Source organism: Python bivittatus, unplaced genomic scaffold (assembly GCF_059951505.1).
Source record: "Python bivittatus isolate LINGU-HERP-01145 unplaced genomic scaffold, Pbiv_v1 ctg000690_np1212, whole genome shotgun sequence".
Classification (NCBI taxonomy): Eukaryota; Metazoa; Chordata; class Lepidosauria; order Squamata; family Pythonidae; genus Python; species Python bivittatus.
The window spans coordinates 17,885,078-17,905,383 of record NW_028277096.1 but is presented as its reverse complement, the minus strand read 5'-3'; the positions used below and the strand labels follow the sequence as shown (position 1 = coordinate 17,905,383).

Sequence of the window (20,306 nt, the reverse complement as noted above, 5' to 3'; positions counted from 1 at the left end):
ATGGTATGTGTTGAGTGGGAAGGAAACAAAGTAGGGTGAATCCACCAATCCCTGCACACTGTAAGGACAACACTGTTTCTCAGCACTGTGCCTATGGCAGAATAGAGACTGCCAGTGAGGACAGCAAATTTTATGCCATTAGAGTTTTCTGTTTACAGCTTAGGCACTTGTGACTAAGACTTTAATTCAGCCAGGAGAAAGAATCCACTTCTTGGCTGATGGTGGTCTAAGAGATAGAGAAAAGTATCTTTAAATAACCATCCAGAACTGAAATCTTCTTAAACCATCTGTCCTTAGATAGAAGAAAGATTTCCTATCCCCGAGAATTCTTGCTTCTGAATAATGACGTCTGTATCTTTTATTTTCAAAAATCTGCCTCGTTGTATATTTTGAAATAGCAGAATTGAAAGAAATTTCAGGAATTTCTTCTGCAAACTCACCTCAAGTTCTGCAAAACTACACAAAGCCTTGTACAGGAGAGTGTGAGAGAGCTATTAATATCAGCTTTCTATACAATAACATGGCTTATACCTTTTTTAAAACATTTGTTTATTTTCAGTAAAAACAATGCATCTGGGGCTTTGGATGCTCATGTATTTCTGAAGAAGTCTTCTCCCAAAATTGTCTCCTGTCACGGATTGATCCAGGGCTGAAACTCTTCACGTTTACTCCACTCCATCTTGCTTCGCCATCTCCAATGTGCCTCCATTTTGTGGTGAATTATCAGCCAGTGGTGCTGAAAGACAGTTGCATAGCTTCTTCTTGACAACTAAACTGGAAGGCAGATTGTGCCTCACCCCTTCTTCTCCTGGGCCTGGGATTTATAAATTTCTTCTCTTAGTTCTTTCTTTTCCTACCTCAAAAGCTGATTTGAAAAAGTTTAAACATTTTCCAAAAACGGTTATCAAAAATGACAAGTCTGTTCCGACGGAGCAGCAGCAATGGCGGCTCGAGGAACAGCTCTTCCGCTCAGGAACTTAACAATAGCCGCCCCGCAAGGCAAGTACGGAGGCTGGAGTTTAACCAGGCAATGGAGGATTTTAAGACCATGTTCCCCAACATGGATTATGACATCATTGAATGTGTGTTGAGGGCCAACAATGGTGCAGTAGATGCCACCATCGATCAACTGTTACAGATGAATTTGGACTGCAGTGAGTGTGACGAGAGTTCGGATTCGGACGACAGTATTCCTCCAGAGGTAAATCTTCCCATGTTTTGGGGTAGTTGCAAGTTTGGCTGCAAGTGTGAGGAAAGATTTTTTGCGAGATTTTCTTTTATTGTAATTATATTTGCCCATTTGGTGGTGCTTCTCCAACCAGACCCAAGCAGCTTCCATTTTAACTATCTGGGATGCCCAAGATAGCACTGCTCCAAAGTATGGTGGGAAATTAAAATGATGGTCAGGACAATCCCTAACTCTCTCCCCAAAGCCATTTTACAACCCAAACCCAAAGAATGTCCCCTAATCTCCCTTTTATTATGATGGATCCCACCTTTATACTATGTGTGAGGTTGTCCAAAAGTGAGGAAGTGATTAATTGTCCTTCAGTGAAATTATGCTATTATTAGGTTATTATTGTCTAGTATTATTATTTATAATTTTTGTTCTCTGTTGATTTAATTCTTATGGTTACTGCCCAGAGTCACAATTGCAAGATGGGCAGCTATATAAATCAATAAAGTCAGTACAGTCAACCAGCTGGGCTTCCGGGTGAGATCTGTGGCTCCTGAAGGAGTGGAGACATTGGTGGAGATTGGCGGCCAGACAGTAAATTCTGGCCAGCGCTGTCTTTCCGGATAAAGGAGAGATTGTGAGATTGCCCACTTGCACTCTGGACAGCTCCTCCTCATGAGTAGACTGCAGAACTGAGGTTTTTGCGGTCAGTTCGTGAGTTGAGCAGCTGGGAGTCGAGGGATTTCAACCAAGCTCACAGCCGTGTTGCAGCCTATACGGACACAAGGTTCGCACAAGGCTCATTTCTTAAACACTTTTAGATGTAATTAATTTACAGCTAAAGAGAGATTTTCTGAGTGGCAGGATAAGAGAATTCCACTTGGTGAGTCAACATTCTTTCTGGACTAAAAAAGAAAAAAAAATGGGATTTAAAGATTTAAAAACTTTTGGCAAAAAGCTTAAGAGGAGTGGATGTAAGGAAGTTTAAAATGGATAAAGGGGACAATTTTTTAAAGATTATTTTTGGGTGAAAGTGTTTTTGAATAAATTGGGATTAAAATAGACAAACTAACTGGACCTTCGTGGGAATGTTTTTTTTTTTAACTATTAAAGAGTGTAGACAATTGGTGGATTTTATGAAACAAAAGATAAAGGTAATATGAGATAAAGGTATGTGATGCTGACTGTAACTATGGAGTGCCATTTGAGATGAAAGTATTAAGGGTACAGGAAGACAAAATAGGAAAAAAAAGAGAGAGAAAGCTTGCCTTTTACTCTTTCCCTTGCAATTGAGACATTTCCTTTTTGGATTACAATATTACAAAGGCAATCACCAGAAAAGTGGCAAAAATAGCAGAGGGGAGGAGAGGATCCCTAGAGCAACCTACAGAGAGAGGAATTTACTTCAGGGAATTGAAGGAGTTTCAAATGGAGGTGTCAGATGAAACTACACAAAAACTTCAGCAGGTCCAACAGAAAATGGAAAGGGATGATACTGAACTAGGTGCTACAGGTATCAACTCTGCTAAATTTTTGGCTTGATTATGGATTACAAATGCTTCATGTGGATTATAAATGGAGCAAATGCTCCTCAAAAGAGAAAATAAATCATGATTAGAAAAAATTAAAACAAGATATAATTTGCCTAAAAAGATACGTATTAGAAAAAAGGATATAAAATATTTGATTTATAAAAATTTGGGTGAAGAATTTATTTCAGCAGGAACTAAAAAGAGAAATGGAGTTGTTTTGTATATAAATCCCCATCCAAAACTAGTACTTGTATTGACTGATCACCATGGTAAATGTGTTGGGATGGAAGTTAATTTGCATGGAACTAAGACCCTGATATTGGGAATTTATGCCCCAAATGAGGATAATGTACTGTTCTATAAAGGACTTATAGAGAGACTAATAGATTTTTCTTACGAAAATTGGTGTTTGATGAGGGATTGGAATGGAGTGATCTCCCCACAACTGGATAGAACTTCTGAGAAAAATATTAGAATCAGTCAAGGCAAATTACCAAAAGTTTTATTTGTTTTGATGGACAATTTAGGGCTTGTGGACAGATGGAGATAGAAAAATGGCAATTCAAGAGAGTACACCTACTTTTCTGAAACACATAGATCCTTTTCAAGAATAGATATAATATGGATTTCGAAGAATTTGGCTACTAAGGTTTCTAAAGTTGAGATATTATCAAAGACTTTTTTGGATCATAATCCTGTGAGTTTGGTTCATAAAAGGAAATCCATCTTTTTTAGATGGAGATTAAATGAAATGTTTTGCAGAAAGAATAGTGGAGGATTGTAAAAAGAAATTAAAATAATTTTTGAAAATAATTTAAGCAAAGATAATGATTTAAGAATGATTTGGGACACAAGTAAAGCTTTTATCAGACGTTATTTCATACAACATAGTAGTGAACTCAAAAAGAAGAGGCAAGAGAAAACACAAGCTATTTTGGATGTGTTAGACACAAAAGAAGAAGAAGTAAAGAAATTTCCAGAGAAGATAAGTACAGTGGTACCTCTACTTACGAACTTAATCCGTTCCGTGACTCTGATCGCAAGTCGAGTTGGTCGCAAGTCAAAGTAAATTTTCCCATAAGGTTCAATGTAATTACCGTTAATCCGTTCCGGCATCCGCGGACCACGCGTCACGGGCGGAAAAACGGCCGCTGACCACGTGGCAGGGCAGAAAAATGGCCGTGGACCACGTGGAATGGGAGGAAAAATGGCCGCGGACCACGTGGAATGGGTGGGAAATGGCCACGGACCACGTGGAATGGGCGGGAAAATGGCCGCGGACCACGTGGAACGGGGGAAATGGCCACGGACCATGTGGCATGGGCGAAAAATGGCCGCGGACCACGTGGCATGGGTGGAAAATGGCCGTGGACCACACGGCAGGGCAGGAAAACGGCCGTGGACCACGTGGCACAGGCGGAAAATGGCCGTGGACCATGTGGCACGGGTGGGAAAATGGCCGCGGACCACGTGGCACGGGCGGAAAATGGCCGCGGACCACGTGGAATGGGCAGAAAATGGCCGTGGATCCGTTTCATAAGTCGAGGCGAGTTCGTAAGTAGAGGTAAATTTTTGGGGCCGGAGCTGATCGTATCTCGAAAAATTTGTAAGTAGGGGCGTTCGTAAGTAGAGGTACCACTGTATTTCTCTTTGTGGCTCTGAGCACAAGAAGCATTTTATAGACGAGAAATAATAGGAAATACAAATGGCTAACTTATTGTGAGATACTACAATTTTGTCAAGGAGAATACAAAATAAAATCAAGAGAAGAACTATGGCAGGGGGGAATAGTTGCCAGTGGTTTTCTTATTTACAGGTGTTAGCAAAATTTAAAGTAGACAAAAGAGTTTATGGTTTTGAACATTGTAAGACTGAGTTTGAAATGGAATTACAGATAGGTGTCGCTTAACAACGTTCGCTTAATGACCATTCGAAGTTACGATGGAACTAAAAACGTGACTTATGACTGGTACCCTGGGTTATGACCATCACAGTGACCCTGTGGTCACGTGATCACAATCTGGGTGGTTGCAGCATCCCGGGGTCACATGATCACTATTTGACCTTCCTAGCCGGTTTCTGGCAAGCAAAATCAATGGGGAACCACACGATTCGCTTAATGACCACGTGATTCACATAACAACTGCAGTGATTGGCTTAATGACCACCACAAAAAAGGTCATAAAATTGGGTCTGGTCACGTGATGATTCACTTAATAACTGCACCACTTAGCGACCTAAATTCTGGTCCCAATTGTGGTAATTAAGCAAGGACTGTGTATGTACAAAGGGTGAACGTGTAATTGCTAAAATGTATCAACTTTTATTGAAATATGAGACAGAAGAAGAACAAGTGAAAGAATGTATGATAAAGTGGGCTAAAAACATTGGTTATAATATACAGATGGAACAATGGGAAAATATGTGGTTGAAAGGATTGAAATTTATACTATCTTAAAGAGAATTTTTACAAAATGATGTACCATTGGTATATGTCACCAGAGAAATTGTCTAGAATGTATAAAGGCATTTCAAATTTATGTTGGAAATGTGAACAACAAGAAGGGACATTTTATCATGCTTGGTGGACATGTAAAAAAGCTAGAAAATTTTGGATTCAAATACACACACTGATTCAGAGGATGTTAAAGATTAATATACAGTTGAGACCAGAGGTCTTTCTTTTGGGACTGATGTTGGAAAGAAGTCATAGAACTTTGTTTTTGTATATGATAACTGCAGCAAGATTATTGTGCCCACAAAGATGGAAAGATTCGGCACAACCCACAATGGGGGAATGGTTGGCGAAGATGATGACTTCTTTGATTAGAGAAAAGATAATATCTATGTTTATTGCTGAGTGGAAGCCCTTTATGGACTTTTTGTGGAAAACAGAAAAAAAATAAGTTATGATTTATGGTTTTGATGATTAGACAAAATTATAGAAAGAAGGGAGAGATGTTGTAACTTTAGAGAGAGAAGTAGATTTATAATTGTACATATAACTGCTGTAAAGACGATTGGAAGCCAGTTCTTTACATCTTTTCTTCTTTTTCTGTTTTCTTCTACCTTTTTCCCCTTTTTTTTTTCTTTTTGCACGTTAGCTTTCTTTTTTATTTCTTCCTTCTTCTTCTTCTTTCCTTCTTACTCTATTTTAGTTTGTACTCATTTTTACTCTGGTTTTTAAAACTATGCAGGACAGACAGGCATGGCTGGCTGGGGAATTCTGGGAATTGAAGTCCACACATCTTAAACGTTGCTGAGGTTGAGAAACACGGCCCTAATGGGAAAGCAGTTCTTGACTAAAACAGGCTGTGCTTGGTGCTTAGGAAAAGAGACAGCTGCAAGCAAGTTTGGGGTTGTGCAGCACACTGTCAACTATTCACGGGTGTGAAAATCTCCCGGCAAGATGATGGCAGATGTCCTGCCTGCCAAAACAGGCTGGATCCCAGCATTCCTTAGTATGGCTCCTGGGGTAGCTTAAGGACAAAACGTTGTCCTCGGCTGACAGTTCTTGCAGGCCTGTGTACTTGGTGACCCCCGAAGGTGAACCTGGCTCCCCTTGTCAGGCATAATGGGGCCCATTAGGGATTAGTAATGTTGGTATTCTCAGTGCTGTAGAAGCAGACAGAAGAAGGAGGTTTAGGTATCTGCCAGACCAGGATACAGGTTGTCTTCAGTTTAGTGCTACTGTAATCTGTGCAGACCTCGCATTGCACGGAGTAAGTCCCTTTGCAGAAACCCTTTGCAGGAAAAATTAACAAACCGTTTTTTTAATAGGACAGAAGGAGAACAAGGGTTTCATGTCTGACTGGAGAATCAGCATGTTAACAATATTCAGTGTGTATTGCACTGAAATGTCAAAAACATCATATCCAGTTTAATTTTCATGCGAGCTTGTTTCGGAATGTGGCCCCCAGCACATCTCATAAAAGTCAAGAACTGGCTTCCAATCTTCTTTACAGCAGTTATATGTACAATTATAAATCTACTTCTCTCTCTAAAGTTACAACATGTCTCCCTTCTTTCTATAATTTTGTCTAATCATCAAAACCATAAATCATAACTTATTCTTCCACAACCTGGAAGAACTGCACACCCTTATTGCACAGGCTTGCTAGTTTTAGAAGGAGGACCTACGCTCTCTCAGCCTTTGCTGTCCAGATATGTTGGATTACGATGGCCATCATTCCAGAGTTCACGTATCTACTTTCTGTTTTCCAAAATCCCAGTCATGCTGGAACGTCTAAACCTTTCTCAGAGCTGACAGTTCTCTTCTGTGTCTCCCATATCCTTCTCCCTCTATGCTAACTGACTGTCCCCAGCAGACCTCCCAACCATTTGGAGATAATGATGTCACGGCACGTTCTGCAAAAAGAGGGGATGGAAACTGTACCCAGAAACTAGGCACGAGAGGAGGTCTGTTTGACGGGAAAAGGGTAATGGGAATGTTTTGGAAAATACCTTTTCTACCCATGTGCCCTGATTCTCCACTCCTACAGGCACCCATGACCAGTGCAGGTACTTTAGCAGCTGGGTGCAATGAAATCGCTTCCACGTGTGTGAGGTGACTGGAAGTCCTAGGACCATTTAACTGTGCTGTCCAGGCAGGCTGGATTTGTTCTCTCGGTGCTGGCTGGCTGGTTTACCTCCATTCTTCAGATGCATTTGGATGGTGCCGGCCGTGGGAGATAGTCTGTTCGTAGTTCACTGAAGCCATTAAGGAACTGGGTTCAAATGTTTCCATCGCATCATGCAGCCTGAAATCTGCAAAATCACTTTGGAGTGGCAACTCAGCCCTTGCGGGAACACTGGAAAGTGATACGTAACTGTTCCCTGTTCTTGGTCCAGCTGCTTTTCTCATTTCCCTCTTTAATCTTCTGTTCTTGATCTTCTGACTCTTTGAACTGAGGTTTCATTTCCTTAGACCCTCCGTTTCCCCTCTGCGTCTTTTCCCTTGACCCACTTCCCCTCCGCTTGTGTTTCCCTGAGTCCCTTTTGCCTTTGCACGCAACTCATCATCTAGAATCACAGGCTCCATGTCTTCCTTCTAAGAGCCAGATTGCTCAGTCAGTGTGGGAAGGTGATCATTATCCATAACGAGCAAAGGGACTCAAATGAACATGTACCTTTTTCTCATTTGGTTTAGATTCTGGAACGGACGCTGGAACCTGACAGTTCAGATGAGGAGCCCCCACCAGTTTACTCTCCTCCTTCCTATGATATGCATGTCTATGACCGAAAGTACTTGCAGACTCCTCCCGTACCACCACCCCGGTATGTAGACATTAAGATCCAGAATCATAGAGCTGGAAATGTCCAGCTAGTCCAGTGATGGTGAACGCTTTGGGCTCAGTGTGTCAAAAATTTGGAAAATGCCTAACTTGACTCTGCTGGTGTGTTCCCCCCCCCCCAGCAAAAGAGAAACAATTCTTTACATATTCACTTATTTAAAAAAAATGCAGTCCAATCATGTGTTGTGCTATATATCATATAAAGAAACGTCAAATAATTACAAAAATGAAATATGAGTAAAACAAACTCAGTTTCTTTGGTAACTCAGACAGGGAGAATAGTTGTTGTCGGGTGTTGGTGAATGCTGGCGTGTCACCCAAAACGTCGTGGCGTGTCATAGGTTCGCCATCACTGAGCTAGTCCAACCTCACCTCAGGATAAGAAATCCAGCGCTGCGACACTGCCAGCAGATGTTTCCCCAGCCTCTGTGGATAGGACTCTAGTGAGGGAGAGCCACAACGGCCTGAATCAAGGGCGTGGTCATCTGTGGCTCTCCAGATGATGATGAACGACAGCTCCAGCCAGCATGGACAAAGCAGAGGAAAGCTGGGAGTTCCATCTGGTAGACCAGAGATAGTCTTGCTTGCCCTAGATCAGTGCTTCGCAACCTTGGCAGTTTGTAGGTGTGGGTGGACTTCAAATCCCAGAATTCCACAGCCAACATGGCCATTAATGAGAATTTTGGGAGTTGAAATCTACACACCTGGAAGTTGCCAAGTTTGGGAAAGGATTGCCCTAGGTAATTGATTCCACTATCAAATTGCTCTTACTGTTAAGATGTTCCTTCTGATATTGACCCCGCATCTGACATCCCATAATATGCTTTGAAGTAGTTTCCTGTGACCTTGGTTATTTTTTTTAAGCATCTGATAGGAATGACATTTGTGCAGATCAGTTCCTCCTATTTACCCTGCTCCCAATCCCCTGCTTGTTCCCACTTCTTTTCCAAAGAGGAGAAAAATGTTATACAGGTAATCCTCACCTAGCGACTGCCTTGTTGAACAACTGTTTGCAGTTACGACGGTGATGAAAAAGTAACTTTACGACCAATCCTCATATTCGCAGGTCTGTAAGGCAAAGGGAACTTGAAGTAAGATCGTAAGCATAGTTGCGGTGTCACTTAGCGACCGCTTCGCTTAATGACCAAGTTGCCAGTCCCAATTGTGGTCGCTAAATGAGGACTACCTGTACTGGGGTCAGGGGCATTCATGACTGGCTGGGTGTCCGCATCTGCAAGATAGTGGATGTGACAGCACCATCAGAGCCCCACCCCTTCATTGTGTGTGTTGTGCGGCCCTCCCTGCTATTCTGACTCTTTTCCGCAGCCCCCCTTTGGTTGGGGCAATAAATAGTGGAAGGGGCAGATTGTAAAATAAAAAGGAAACCAAAAAGCAAGGCTGCTTCCCCATGTGGCCTTGCTGTGCAGTTGTCCTGTGTCTTTTTAAAAAAAAAAATTAATCCCACCTTTATTATTTTTATAAATAACTCAAGGTGGTGAACATACCTAATACTCCTCCTATTTTCCCCACAACAACAACCCTGCGAGGTGGGTTGGGCTGAGAGAGAGGGACTGGCCCAAAGTCACCCAGCCGGCTCTCATGCCTGAGGCAGGACTAGAACTCACCGTCTCCTGCTTTCTGGCCTGGGGGCTTCACCCCTAGGCCAAACCGGCTCTCTTTTGGTTGAAATGGACGGTCACTGATAATCCTCTCCATCGCTACCTCATTTTTTATATACATACAAAAGGGCAGGATTTGGATTGCAACTTGGTGCCTGTCATCTTGCAGATTTTGACACCCCCCACCCCAGATGTGATGGTTCCTTATTCTCTCTTTGTAGCCATGCACACACAAACATGCTGTGAAGGGAAGTGTGCAATAACACATTTCCTGGGGGAGCAAATGAGGACTCAATGTTCTTACCTGGAACTCAAGGGGTTTTTGTAAGCCCCCAACAGCTCCAGTTGAGGACAAACTCCAAGGAAGCAGAGGTGCACCCCACACCTTGGATCCCTGCAGATGGATGCGTTGAAGTGGCTGTCCTTCGTGGCCCCAATCCTGGGAATTTAGAAGCCATGAGACTTAATGAACAGTCCACATTTCCTTAAGATGGCATTATATTTGTGCATTGATACTTCCAAGTGATGTACGCACCCACGCACACACACATACAGATTTTTGGATGTTTTCCTTCCCTTTATAATATCCTTTTTTCCCTTGTTATCAATGGTAATATTTCATGAAAAAATAATGAAAAAGGAAAAATATAAAGAAAACAGGAAAGGAAACTTTTGAGAGGGGAACTACTTCACTGGGTTGAGCAGAATATTTGCATTTTAAGCGCTTCCCTTGCTATACATACACGCTCTCCTATTTTTACCCCAAGCAACAACCCTGTCAGGTAGGTTGGGCTGAGAGAAAGGAGCTGGTCCAAAGTTACCGCATAAGCTTCTGTGGCGGAGGGGGTTAAATCCTGTTTCTCCCTGCTCCTTTTTTTTTATTATTATGAATTTTATTATATACATATACACCAAATAAGAAACACGAATTAATACAATTACAATTATTGCAATTCCAATTACATTACTATTTATAATATACTAAAAAGAAAAAGAAAAAGGAGAGAAAGAAAGAGAAGGAGAGAAAGAAAAAAAAAGGAGAAAGAGAAAAAGAAAACCGGTTTCCGACTCTCACAGTTATAGATATCTAATCATTTATCTTTAAAAATCTCTTTTCTATATTTTCCCCTTTGTGTTTCTCCCTGCTCCTTGCTTGTGATCTTTGCCACTACACCACCCTGGCTCTCCATTTATTCCACATCCTGTTTTTTCCCCCACTTGTTTTCTTCTCTGAGTGGGCCAGCATCTTGCTCAGCTTTTTACGCTCCATTGAAGGCACTAAGATGGCGAATTCCAGCTTTGAGGCACCAAGTGCATTTGCAGCAATAAGCTCAGGTCTGGAGTACTCTGTTGCTTGAAAAGCTGCTTCTTCCTCTACAGGCAGTCCTCGTTTAGCAGCTGCCTCGTTTAGTGACTCTTTGCAGTTATGACAGTGATGAAAAAGTAATTTTGCGCCCAGTCCACGCATTTATGACCTTCACAGGTCTGTAAAGCCAAAGAAAGCTGTAGGAAAATCATAAGCACAGTCACAGTTTCACTCAGCAACTGCTTCACTTAACAACTGAGTTGCTGGTCCCAATTGTGGTCGTTAAATGAGGACTTCCTGTATTCCTCTGCTCCTTTGGCTCTGTGCCTTCTTCCACAAGAGCTCTCCTGTGTGCATGGCAGTTAAAGAACTCTGGACAGCTTTTTCCCCGTCTGCTGAAATCCTAGCAGGATTTCCCTTGGTGGGTGTTCCTAGCCTCCTCCCCTTCTCCTCCCTCCATGGCTTTTTGCAGTTCTTCTCCTGAATGCGGATTTCCTCTGAGGAATCAGTGTGAGGGGAGACATTCAAATCTCTGCAGCAGGGGACTCCCAATTTATATGCATCTCATAAACTGGATTCTGCAGTTTGTATGCAGGTTCATTCCATTCCACATTTTTGCTTTTTTAGAGGGTTTTCTGCTCTTTATGGGAAGGGGCGAATTGAGCAGTGAAAAAAAGTCTCAGAGCAATGAGACTCTTGTTTAACTCTACATCTTTACTCCCAGCCTGAAGTTGCAATAACATCTATCGAGTTTATTTTTTTTATTAATTTTTATTGCTTTTTAATTAAGAACATTTGTCATGTTTATTATCTAAGCTTAAGGACTAGAACCTTTTTTTTTTTAATGGAAAATATGATTATGATGTTATTGCATTGTGTTGTGAACGCTGGTGATTGTCCTTTAATGAACAGGTGTTTAGAAAAGAGCCAGTCTTTTAAGAAAAGTGGAGTTGAAAATATTGTAATTTGCTTTTTTTCTGGACCGAGCAGGACGGATATCCAGAATTCCAGTGGTTCACAAGCACAAAGGCGATACAGGGACTGGAACCCGCCATTATTAGGGAATCTTCCGGATGACTTCCTCCGCATCTTACCGCAGCAAATGGATACGGTACAGGTGGGAAATAGAGACGTTTTGTATTTAGAGTGGGAACACATTGCTCCGGGGGAGTGGGCTGTGACATCCATTTGGTGTGATCACTGATATGTAGTGTCACGAGAGGATTTGATATTCTCATACTTTCTTCAGCACAGATGCATTGGGCCTGGTTAGGACTTGGATGGAGGACCATAAAGTCATCTCCAGGGCTCCAGGCCAGACTGGGGGGGAAAGCATCCTTAAAAAGACAATGGCAAACCACTTTGTCTTGTTGCCAAGAAAACTACATGGATATGCTCATATTGTCAGCCCCACTAGATAAACCTGACCATGAAATCAACTCAACAGGAAGGCTAAAACTTGAGATGGGCTATAGTCACAGAATCTTGCAAGGCTGGGTGTGCTGGACCTCCTCCTCCTTCTTACAGCTCAGTGAATTAGAGAAGCGTCTGCTATCCGGATGTTCTGGACTTAAAAAATGCTTCAGCCCCTTGTGCCTAGGTAACAGCACCTGCATATCCCCATCCGCGTCACCTTCCTTACTCCCTACGTGTATAATCACCAGCAGCTCAATTCAAGGATGCCTTTACATGCTTTCTTCAGGACACTCTGCTGTCCTAGTCACCTTCCATTTGTTGTGGTGGCTGTGCTGCTGCCGTTATTAGACGTCTAGGTGAGGGCCCTGGCTGTCGTCTGTCCACAGATTTCTAAAGAGGAAAAACCTGAGCGTATGATTTGGAAGAGGAAGGCAAAGTGGGGAGCTAATTTCTCTAAATGCAAGAGGATCCCTCAGAAAGGGACATGATGGGAAGTAACAGGGGAAGATTAAATGTCCCCTCTTTGCTCACTGCTTCTCCCTTTCCAAATTGCACCCTCCCTCTGCTTTTTTTTTTTTTTTAGCATGCGATGGAGAACCAACCTTCCCTAGCTAAGTTTGCATCACACATCCAGCTTGGTCCATACACAGACTGAAGCATCCAGTGCAGCCCTAAAGCTTGGGGTGGGAGAGGTTTCAGTCACAAAAGAAGCAGCTTTCTCCATGTCTTTTTTCTTTATTTTAGGTATAATATTTTTGAAAGTACAGGTAGTCCTCAACTTATGACCATTTGTTTAATGACTGTTTGAAGTTACGATGGCTCTGAAAAAAGTTATTTACGACCAGTCCTCACACTTATGACCATCACAGCGTCCCCGCAGTCACGTGATCAAAATTCAGGTGCTTGGCAACTGGCATGGATTTATGATGGTTGCAGCATCCCAGGGTCATGTGATCACCATTTGTGACCTTCCCAAGGGGCTTCTGAACAGCAAAGTCAATGGGGAAAGCCATATTCGCTTAACGACCATGGCAAAAAAGGTAATAAAATCAGGTGTGACTCACTTAACGACCACATCAGTTAGTGATGGAAGTTCTGGTCCCAATTGTGGTCGTAAGTCAAGGACTACCTGTACCCTTTTAAAACAATTGCCTTTGAATCTTATGTTTGCAAATCTGTGATTGTATTGCTGCATTCACCGAGGTCTAGGGCTCTGTGTGAATCTGGTTTTGCTATGGTTAACATATGAAGCAGCTTCTGTTGTACCTAGAAATTAGATGTGGTTTTTTAAAACCTCTTTTTAGAGTACCCAAAGCTGTCATCAAACCACACAGAGTCCTGGAAACCAGAGGGCCCAGAGCTCATTGGATCAGGAGAAGAAATGGAAGCAGTATTTGGAAGATGAGCGGATCGCCCTGTTCCTCCAGAACGAAGAGTTCATGAAGGAGCTGCAGAGGAACCGAGATTTCCTCCTGGCCCTTGAAAGAGGTAATGGGCCATTCAAGAACCCTTGGTAGCTCTTTTCTGCTTGTTCCTGGTTTGTAGAGAATAGTCTTCTGCTTGGAAAGGTCATTGTCACAATGCCCAGGTCAACCCAACACACTAGACTGATTTAAAATGGGTGGGATATTTTGTTGAATCACCTTACTGGTGTCTTAGCACAACATTTCTGGAGTGTAGCTTGATGTCCAGTACTTGTTCTTGTTAAGGGGAAAAAAATAGCTTGATCCTTAGAAAATAGACAAAAAAATCACTCTTTCCTCTCCAACCAGAGAATGACAGCCATGATTTTGCCAAGTTGGAGAGGTTTCCTCTGAAGCCCCTGATCAGAGTACAGGCAATCAGACAACCTAACCCAATGTTTCTCAAACTTGGCAACTTTAAGATGTGTGGACTTCAATTCCCAGAATTCCCCAGCCAGCAACTCTGGGAGTTGAAGTCCACACATCTTAAAGTTGCCAAGTTTGAGAAGCACTGATCTAACCCTTAAATAAATTACTTTAAGCATTAATCTATTATTTCTAAGTTCAATTTCTGGGGCTCCCTGCTGGTCCCAAACTGTGGGGGTATATAAGAACAAGGAGTGCAACAGAGAACCAATACATCAAATGCTCCAAAGGCTGTCCACCATTTTGAGTATAAAGTAACAGAAACATAGGATGCAAAAAATGGTACTGAGAAAGAAAAGTGGGCCCCAGCCCCAGGGCATCCATGGAAAGGGGTGCACGTATCTCAAAAATACAAAGGTAGCGATCATGACTTGATGAATGGTGCCCCACCTATTTTTTACATGGGTCATCCATGCATGACTCACATAAAAAAGAGGTGGTTGGATGTGTCAGGTTCGGTCAGCACGAGGTTTCAGGGAAGCACGGGGCTGCAGGGAAGCTCGCAACCAGACCACGCGGAATCCACCGGCGGTAGCTAGCGGGGAAAAGAGGAACCGAAAGCGCCGCTAATTAACGAGCCACCTGCGGCCAGCTAAACAGGAAAACCGCAGCGGAAGCTTTTAATTACGAACTGATAACGGCGCGAGCAAGCAAGGAACGGGGCCGCAGGGCAGCGAAACAAGATCGCAACGCAGCACAGAACCCGCGGGTCTGCACGTAGCAGGGAGGGGCCAACCCAGCCGGAGGGGGACTGGCAATCAAGGACAATGGACTCTGACCGACCCTGCCATCATGAACGATCAGGGGGGACATTGGGGGGCCTAATTGCCCACAGCCGCAACGCGATCACGAGGCGGGAAAAAGCGCGGGAAGGGGGAATATAACAAGTGATGCAATTGTACCAAGCCAGTCCTGGCTTTGCTTGTGACTACTACGTTACGCATGAGTAAACCTTCTTTGTGAACCACACGTGTCACGAGAGTTTCTCTGTCGAACGGGGCAAATCTCACATAAAGCCAGGACTCACCGTCAGCGCTACCCGGTACCACCGAGGAGCGTTTTCTTTCTCAATACAGGCATGACCAGCGACGAGGAATCCGTGGGTCAGCTGGAGCGCGAGGGATCCAGGCTCGCGGAAGGGCGGTCGGAGCCGCCCGGGAGCGACGGGGCAGCGGCCAGGGCCGGGCGCACTCCATCCGAGCGGTGGTCGATGGGCGTGAATCAAGGACCAGACGATTCGGGCGTTACGATGACCCGGGGTTCGGGGTTCCGGGACCGAGAGTGGAGCGAGAAATTCGCCCGACTAGAGGAGAGAGTCGAGCGACGCCTAGACGCCGTGGAGGCGATGCTCCAGACCCTACTGCAGAGAGTGGGGCCACCGGCGGTAAACGAGGAGGCGAGCGACAGGGGGGCGGTCCGACACCCCCGCCGGCACCACCCACGGCGCCCCGGTCGGAGGACCAACGGGCGGCAGACGCCCTGAGACTTCGAGGTATCACTGGGAAGTTCTCAGGGGACCCCGAACAGCTGCCGCACTTTCTGACGCACGTCAGGGGGTTCATGCAGAGGGGTGGTCACCTATTCGCTAGAGACGAGGACAGGGTATCCTACGTGGCCGAGCTGCTAGATGGCCAAGCCGCCAGCTGGGTGATCGGGCTGTACGATGCCAACGCGGCGGAACTACGGAGTTTCCCGGACTTCATGCAGGCGCTCCGGGACAGATTCGAGGACACATTGAGCGCCAAGCGGGCGGAGGACGACATCCTACAATTCAGGCAGCGGGGCAAATCGGTATCGGAATATGCCCTGGAGTTCCGGAGGTTGGCCGAGAAGCTCGCGGACTGGCCGGAGTCCCTGAAGGTGAAGTATTTTAAGAGGGGACTCAACCCAGAGATCCTGGAACGGGCACTGGGGCGGGACGACCCGGCCACAGTGAAGGATTGGATCTGGCTGGCCGGAACGGCGGAATCGGCGTGGCGGCAGATCCAACAGAGCACAAGACGACGGGACCAGACGAGGGACCGGCCGAGGGAGAGGACCCCCGAGGAGAGACGGAGCGGTCGACGGCAGTCCACCGGGAGGCGAGAGGCGACCAGAGCCCCGAATCTGTGTTTCCGATGCGGAGGCAGAGGCCACCGAGCGGCGCAGTGCCCGACGGAGCGGGAAGGCGCCCCACCACGGCCCGAAGTCAAAACCCCGCGTGCGAACGGGAAAAGGACCGGTGACCGACCGCGGAAGGGGGCAGTGGCGGCGGTGACCGAGAAAGGACGCGGGGGGTGGTCGACCCCAGAGACAGCATCCTCCGGAGAGGACTCGGAGCCGGCGGGAAACGAGGCGCGCTCGCACTGAACGGCGTCCCAGTGCGAGCAGGGGAGTCGAGGCGCGCGGACCCAATAGGAGACGAGGACTGCCCACCGTTCCGGGTGAGGATACACGTCCGGGGGTGAGATCCGGAGGGGAGGCGCAGCTACGGGCGCTACTGGACTCGGGCTGCACCCACTGCTTGATGCACCCAGCGGTGGTCTCGGGGCTCGGGCTACAGCTGAGGCGCCTCCGGGAGCCCATTTCATTCAGCCAGTTAGATGGCACGCTGGCAGGGGGGGGACCAGCTCAGTATTACACCGAGCCGGTCCAGATGACGATCGGGAGTCACCGGGAAGAACTGAGGTTCGTGGTGGTCCCGGTGGCCGACTACGCGGTGGTACTCGGCTTGGCGTGGCTGCGGCGGCGGAACCCACGAGTCGACTGGACGGCGGAGGCAGTGCGGTTCGGGGTCGACAGACCGGCGAGGGGCGAGAGCAGAGGGGACCGAGCCGCGGAGACGGAGGCAGCCGCAACCACCGGCGGACAAGCGGAGGGTCCGGGACACCGGGAGACGGGACGAGAGCAGATGGGGCCCGAGACCCGGGCGGCGACAGCAACAGCAGCAGCAGCAGCAGCAGCGCCGGGACCCCGGAGACCCGCCACGATCCCGAGGCGAGGGGAGGCAGCGGCGACTGGCGAGGCAACCGCAAAGCGAGGGGCCGGACCCGGGGAACCCCCGACGGGCGGCGGAATCCCGAGGCAGTATCGAGACCTGGCGGCAGCGTTCGGGGAGAAGGAGTCTGACCAGCTCCCACCACACCGGCCCAGTGATTGCGCCATCGAGCTAGAGCCAGGAGCGACCCTGCCTAAGCCAAAAATGTACTCCCTGTCGAGGAGGGAGATGGGAGCCCTGCGCGAGTTCATAGACAAGAACCTAGCACGGGGATTCATCCAACCCGCGAAGTCACCATTAGCGGCCCCGGTGTTATTCCGGGAGAAGAAGGACGGCTCGCTCCGTATGTGCGTAGACTACCGGGGGCTGAACGCAATCAGCACGGAGTACAAATACCCCCTCCCCTGATGAAGGACTTGATGTCGCATCTGTCGAAGGGGAGGGTGTTCACAAAACTGGACTTGCGCGAAGCCTACTTCAGAGTTAGGATCCGCGCAAAAGATGAGTGGAAGACGGCGTTCAACACCCCGCTCGGAAGCTACCAGTTTTCCGTGATGCCGTTCGGATTAAAAGGGGCCCCGGGGGTATTTATGCAGCTAATTAATGAGGTGCTGCACGACCTACTCTACCGGGGCGTCCTGGTCTACCTGGACGACATCCTCATCTACACCGAGACCCTGGCGGAGCACGTGAGCCTGGTGCGCACGGTGCTCCAGAGACTGCTGAAGGCACAGCTGTACGCAAAGCTCTCAAAATGCGAGTTCCATCGAGAGCAACTAGACTACCTCGGCTACCGAATATCCAGCCGGGGAATTGAGATGGACCCGGCGAAAGTAAGGGATGTCCTGGGCTGGGAAGCGCCGCGAACCCGGAGGCAACTCCAAAGCTTCCTAGGGTTTGCGAACTTCTATCGTCAGTTCATCCCGAACTTCGCCCAAATCGCCCTTCCCCTAACCGACCTGCTAAAAACCAAGGGCACTGGGAAACCCCCAAGCCCAGCATGGCACTCGCGTGGACTGCAGAATGCCAGGGGGCGTTTGAGGAACTAAAACAGCGGTTCACCGCGGAGCCGATCCTGCGCCATCCCGACCCAGACCGGCGGTTTATAATCCAAGTGGATGCATCAGACGTGGCAACGGGAGCAGTCCTGCTCCAACCCAGCCCGGAGGGGGCCATCCACCCGTGCGCCTACGCCTCCCGCAAATTCACCGAGACGGAGAGGAGGTGGATGGTGTGGGAGAAAGAGGCGTACGCGGTCAAGTGGGCGCTGGCCACGTGGAGGCATCTACTGGAGGGGGCAACTGAACCGTTCGAGGTGTGGACGGACCATAAGAACCTCGAGGCCCTGAAGACCCCGCGTAAGCTATCCCCCAAACAGGCACGGTGGTCCCAATACTTCGGGAGGTTCAGGTTCACACTGAAACACATCCCCGGGAAGCGCAACTTCTTAGCGGATGGACTGTCTCGCATGCCCCAACACGCCAGCCTACGGGAGGAGATCGTGGACTCCGTCATCCCCGCCAGCAGGCTGGCTGCAAAGGCGGTGACCCGAAGCCAGACCAAGGGGGAGCGACGGGACGCGGCGTCTGAAGTAAGGCAAGGGTTCGCGGAGGCAGCGGAGCGGGACGGTTGGCTCAAGCAGAACCGAGAGGCGCTAACCGGCCAAGAGGGGTTGTGGTGGCACGAAGGAAAGCTGTACGTGCCCGAGGGTTGCCGACGGGAGGTCATGGAGAGAGCCCACGACAGCCGGAGCGCGGGGCATTACGGCTTCGTAAAGACACTCCACTTAATCCGGCGGCAGTTTTGGTGGCCCACGCTCCGGAAGGACGTGGAGGCGTACTCAGGGGGTTGCCCGGTGTGCGCAACGGCGAAAGGAGCCAAAGGCAAACCTAGAGGCCTACTCCAGCCGGTAGCGGAACCCGACGGCCCTTGGCAAGAGGTCGCCATGGACTTCATAGTGGAGCTCCCGGAGAGTAAGGGGAAGACCGCCATTTGGGTGGTCACGGACTTATTCTCCAAACAAGCGCACTTTGTAGCGTGCCGGCGAGTCCCCACGGCCGAGGGGCTGGCGAAACTGTTCGTGCAACATGTCTACCGACTCCACGGCGCACCTCGACGTATCGTCAGCGATCGGGGCGGCAACTTCATCGCGCGGTTCTGGCGGGAGTTCCTGAAGCGGGTGGGGACGAAACAAGCCCTATCCTCCGCGGCGCACCCGCAGACGGACGGAGCCACGGAACGCCTGAACGGGGGCTCGAACAGTACCTGCGCTGCTACGTGGGGCACCAACAGGACGATTGGGCGGAGCTACTACCATTCGCGGAGGTGGCATACAACAACGCCGTCCACAAGAGCACCGGGTTCTCTCCGTTCAAAGTAGCCACCGGGAGAGAATTCGTCCCCATGCCGGAGCTGCCTCAGCCGGAATCCCAGATCAACTCCCTGGACGCCTGGTTCGCCCAAATCGACGAGACCCGGCGAGCGGCGCACGCGGCATTGCAAAGAGCCAAAGCCGACTACAAGAAGCACGCGGACCGCAAGAGGCTCCCCGAGGAAAAGTGGAAAGTGGGGGACCAGGTGTATCTGTCAACCAAAAACCTAAAGACGCACCAGGCATCGAAAAACTCAGCCCGAGGTTTGTGGGGCCGTTCCCCATTTCGGAGATCATCAATCCGGTGACCGTCAGGCTGACGCTCCCGAAAAGCCTCGGGAAGATCCACCCGGTGTTCCATTGCAGCCTGCTAAAGTTGCACCAGCCGGGGAACGCCTGGCACAAGGCGGAGGGAGTACCACCACCCATCATGGTCGGGGGTTAGCAGCATTTCGAAATCAACCGGATACTGGACGCCCGGAGGCACAAGGGGCAGACCCAGCTCCTAGTGCAATGGAAACATTTCCCCAAGTCCCACAGCGAATGGGTGAGTAAAGCCCACATAAGGGCGCCGGACCTAGTGCGGGACTTTTACAGTAAATACCCCGGGAAGCCGAAATAGGACCGAGGGGGGGAGTTGTCGTCAGGGGGGCGGCATGTCAGGTTCGGTCAGCACGAGGTTTCAGGGAAGCACGGGGCTGCAGGGAAGCTCGCAACCAGACCAC

General features: G+C 47.9%; 1 protein-coding gene across 3 annotated transcripts in view; it reads left to right on the top strand.

The window, feature by feature from the left end:
* The window catches only part of CUEDC1 (CUE domain containing 1), an 85,636-nt gene that overhangs the window by 50,210 nt on the left and 15,120 nt on the right, over positions 1-20,306 (top strand). For all 3 annotated transcript variants that reach the window (XR_015798168.1, XR_015798169.1, XM_088152326.1), the window contains 4 exons: positions 560-1,201; positions 7,859-7,986; positions 11,919-12,045; positions 13,649-13,832. Coding sequence is in view for 1 of the 3 variants with exons in the window: in XM_088152326.1 (XP_088008452.1) it covers positions 911-1,201; positions 7,859-7,986; positions 11,919-12,045; positions 13,649-13,832 (730 nt within the window). In the remaining 2 variants the exon portion in view is untranslated. The remainder of the gene's footprint in view (positions 1-559; positions 1,202-7,858; positions 7,987-11,918; positions 12,046-13,648; positions 13,833-20,306) is intronic.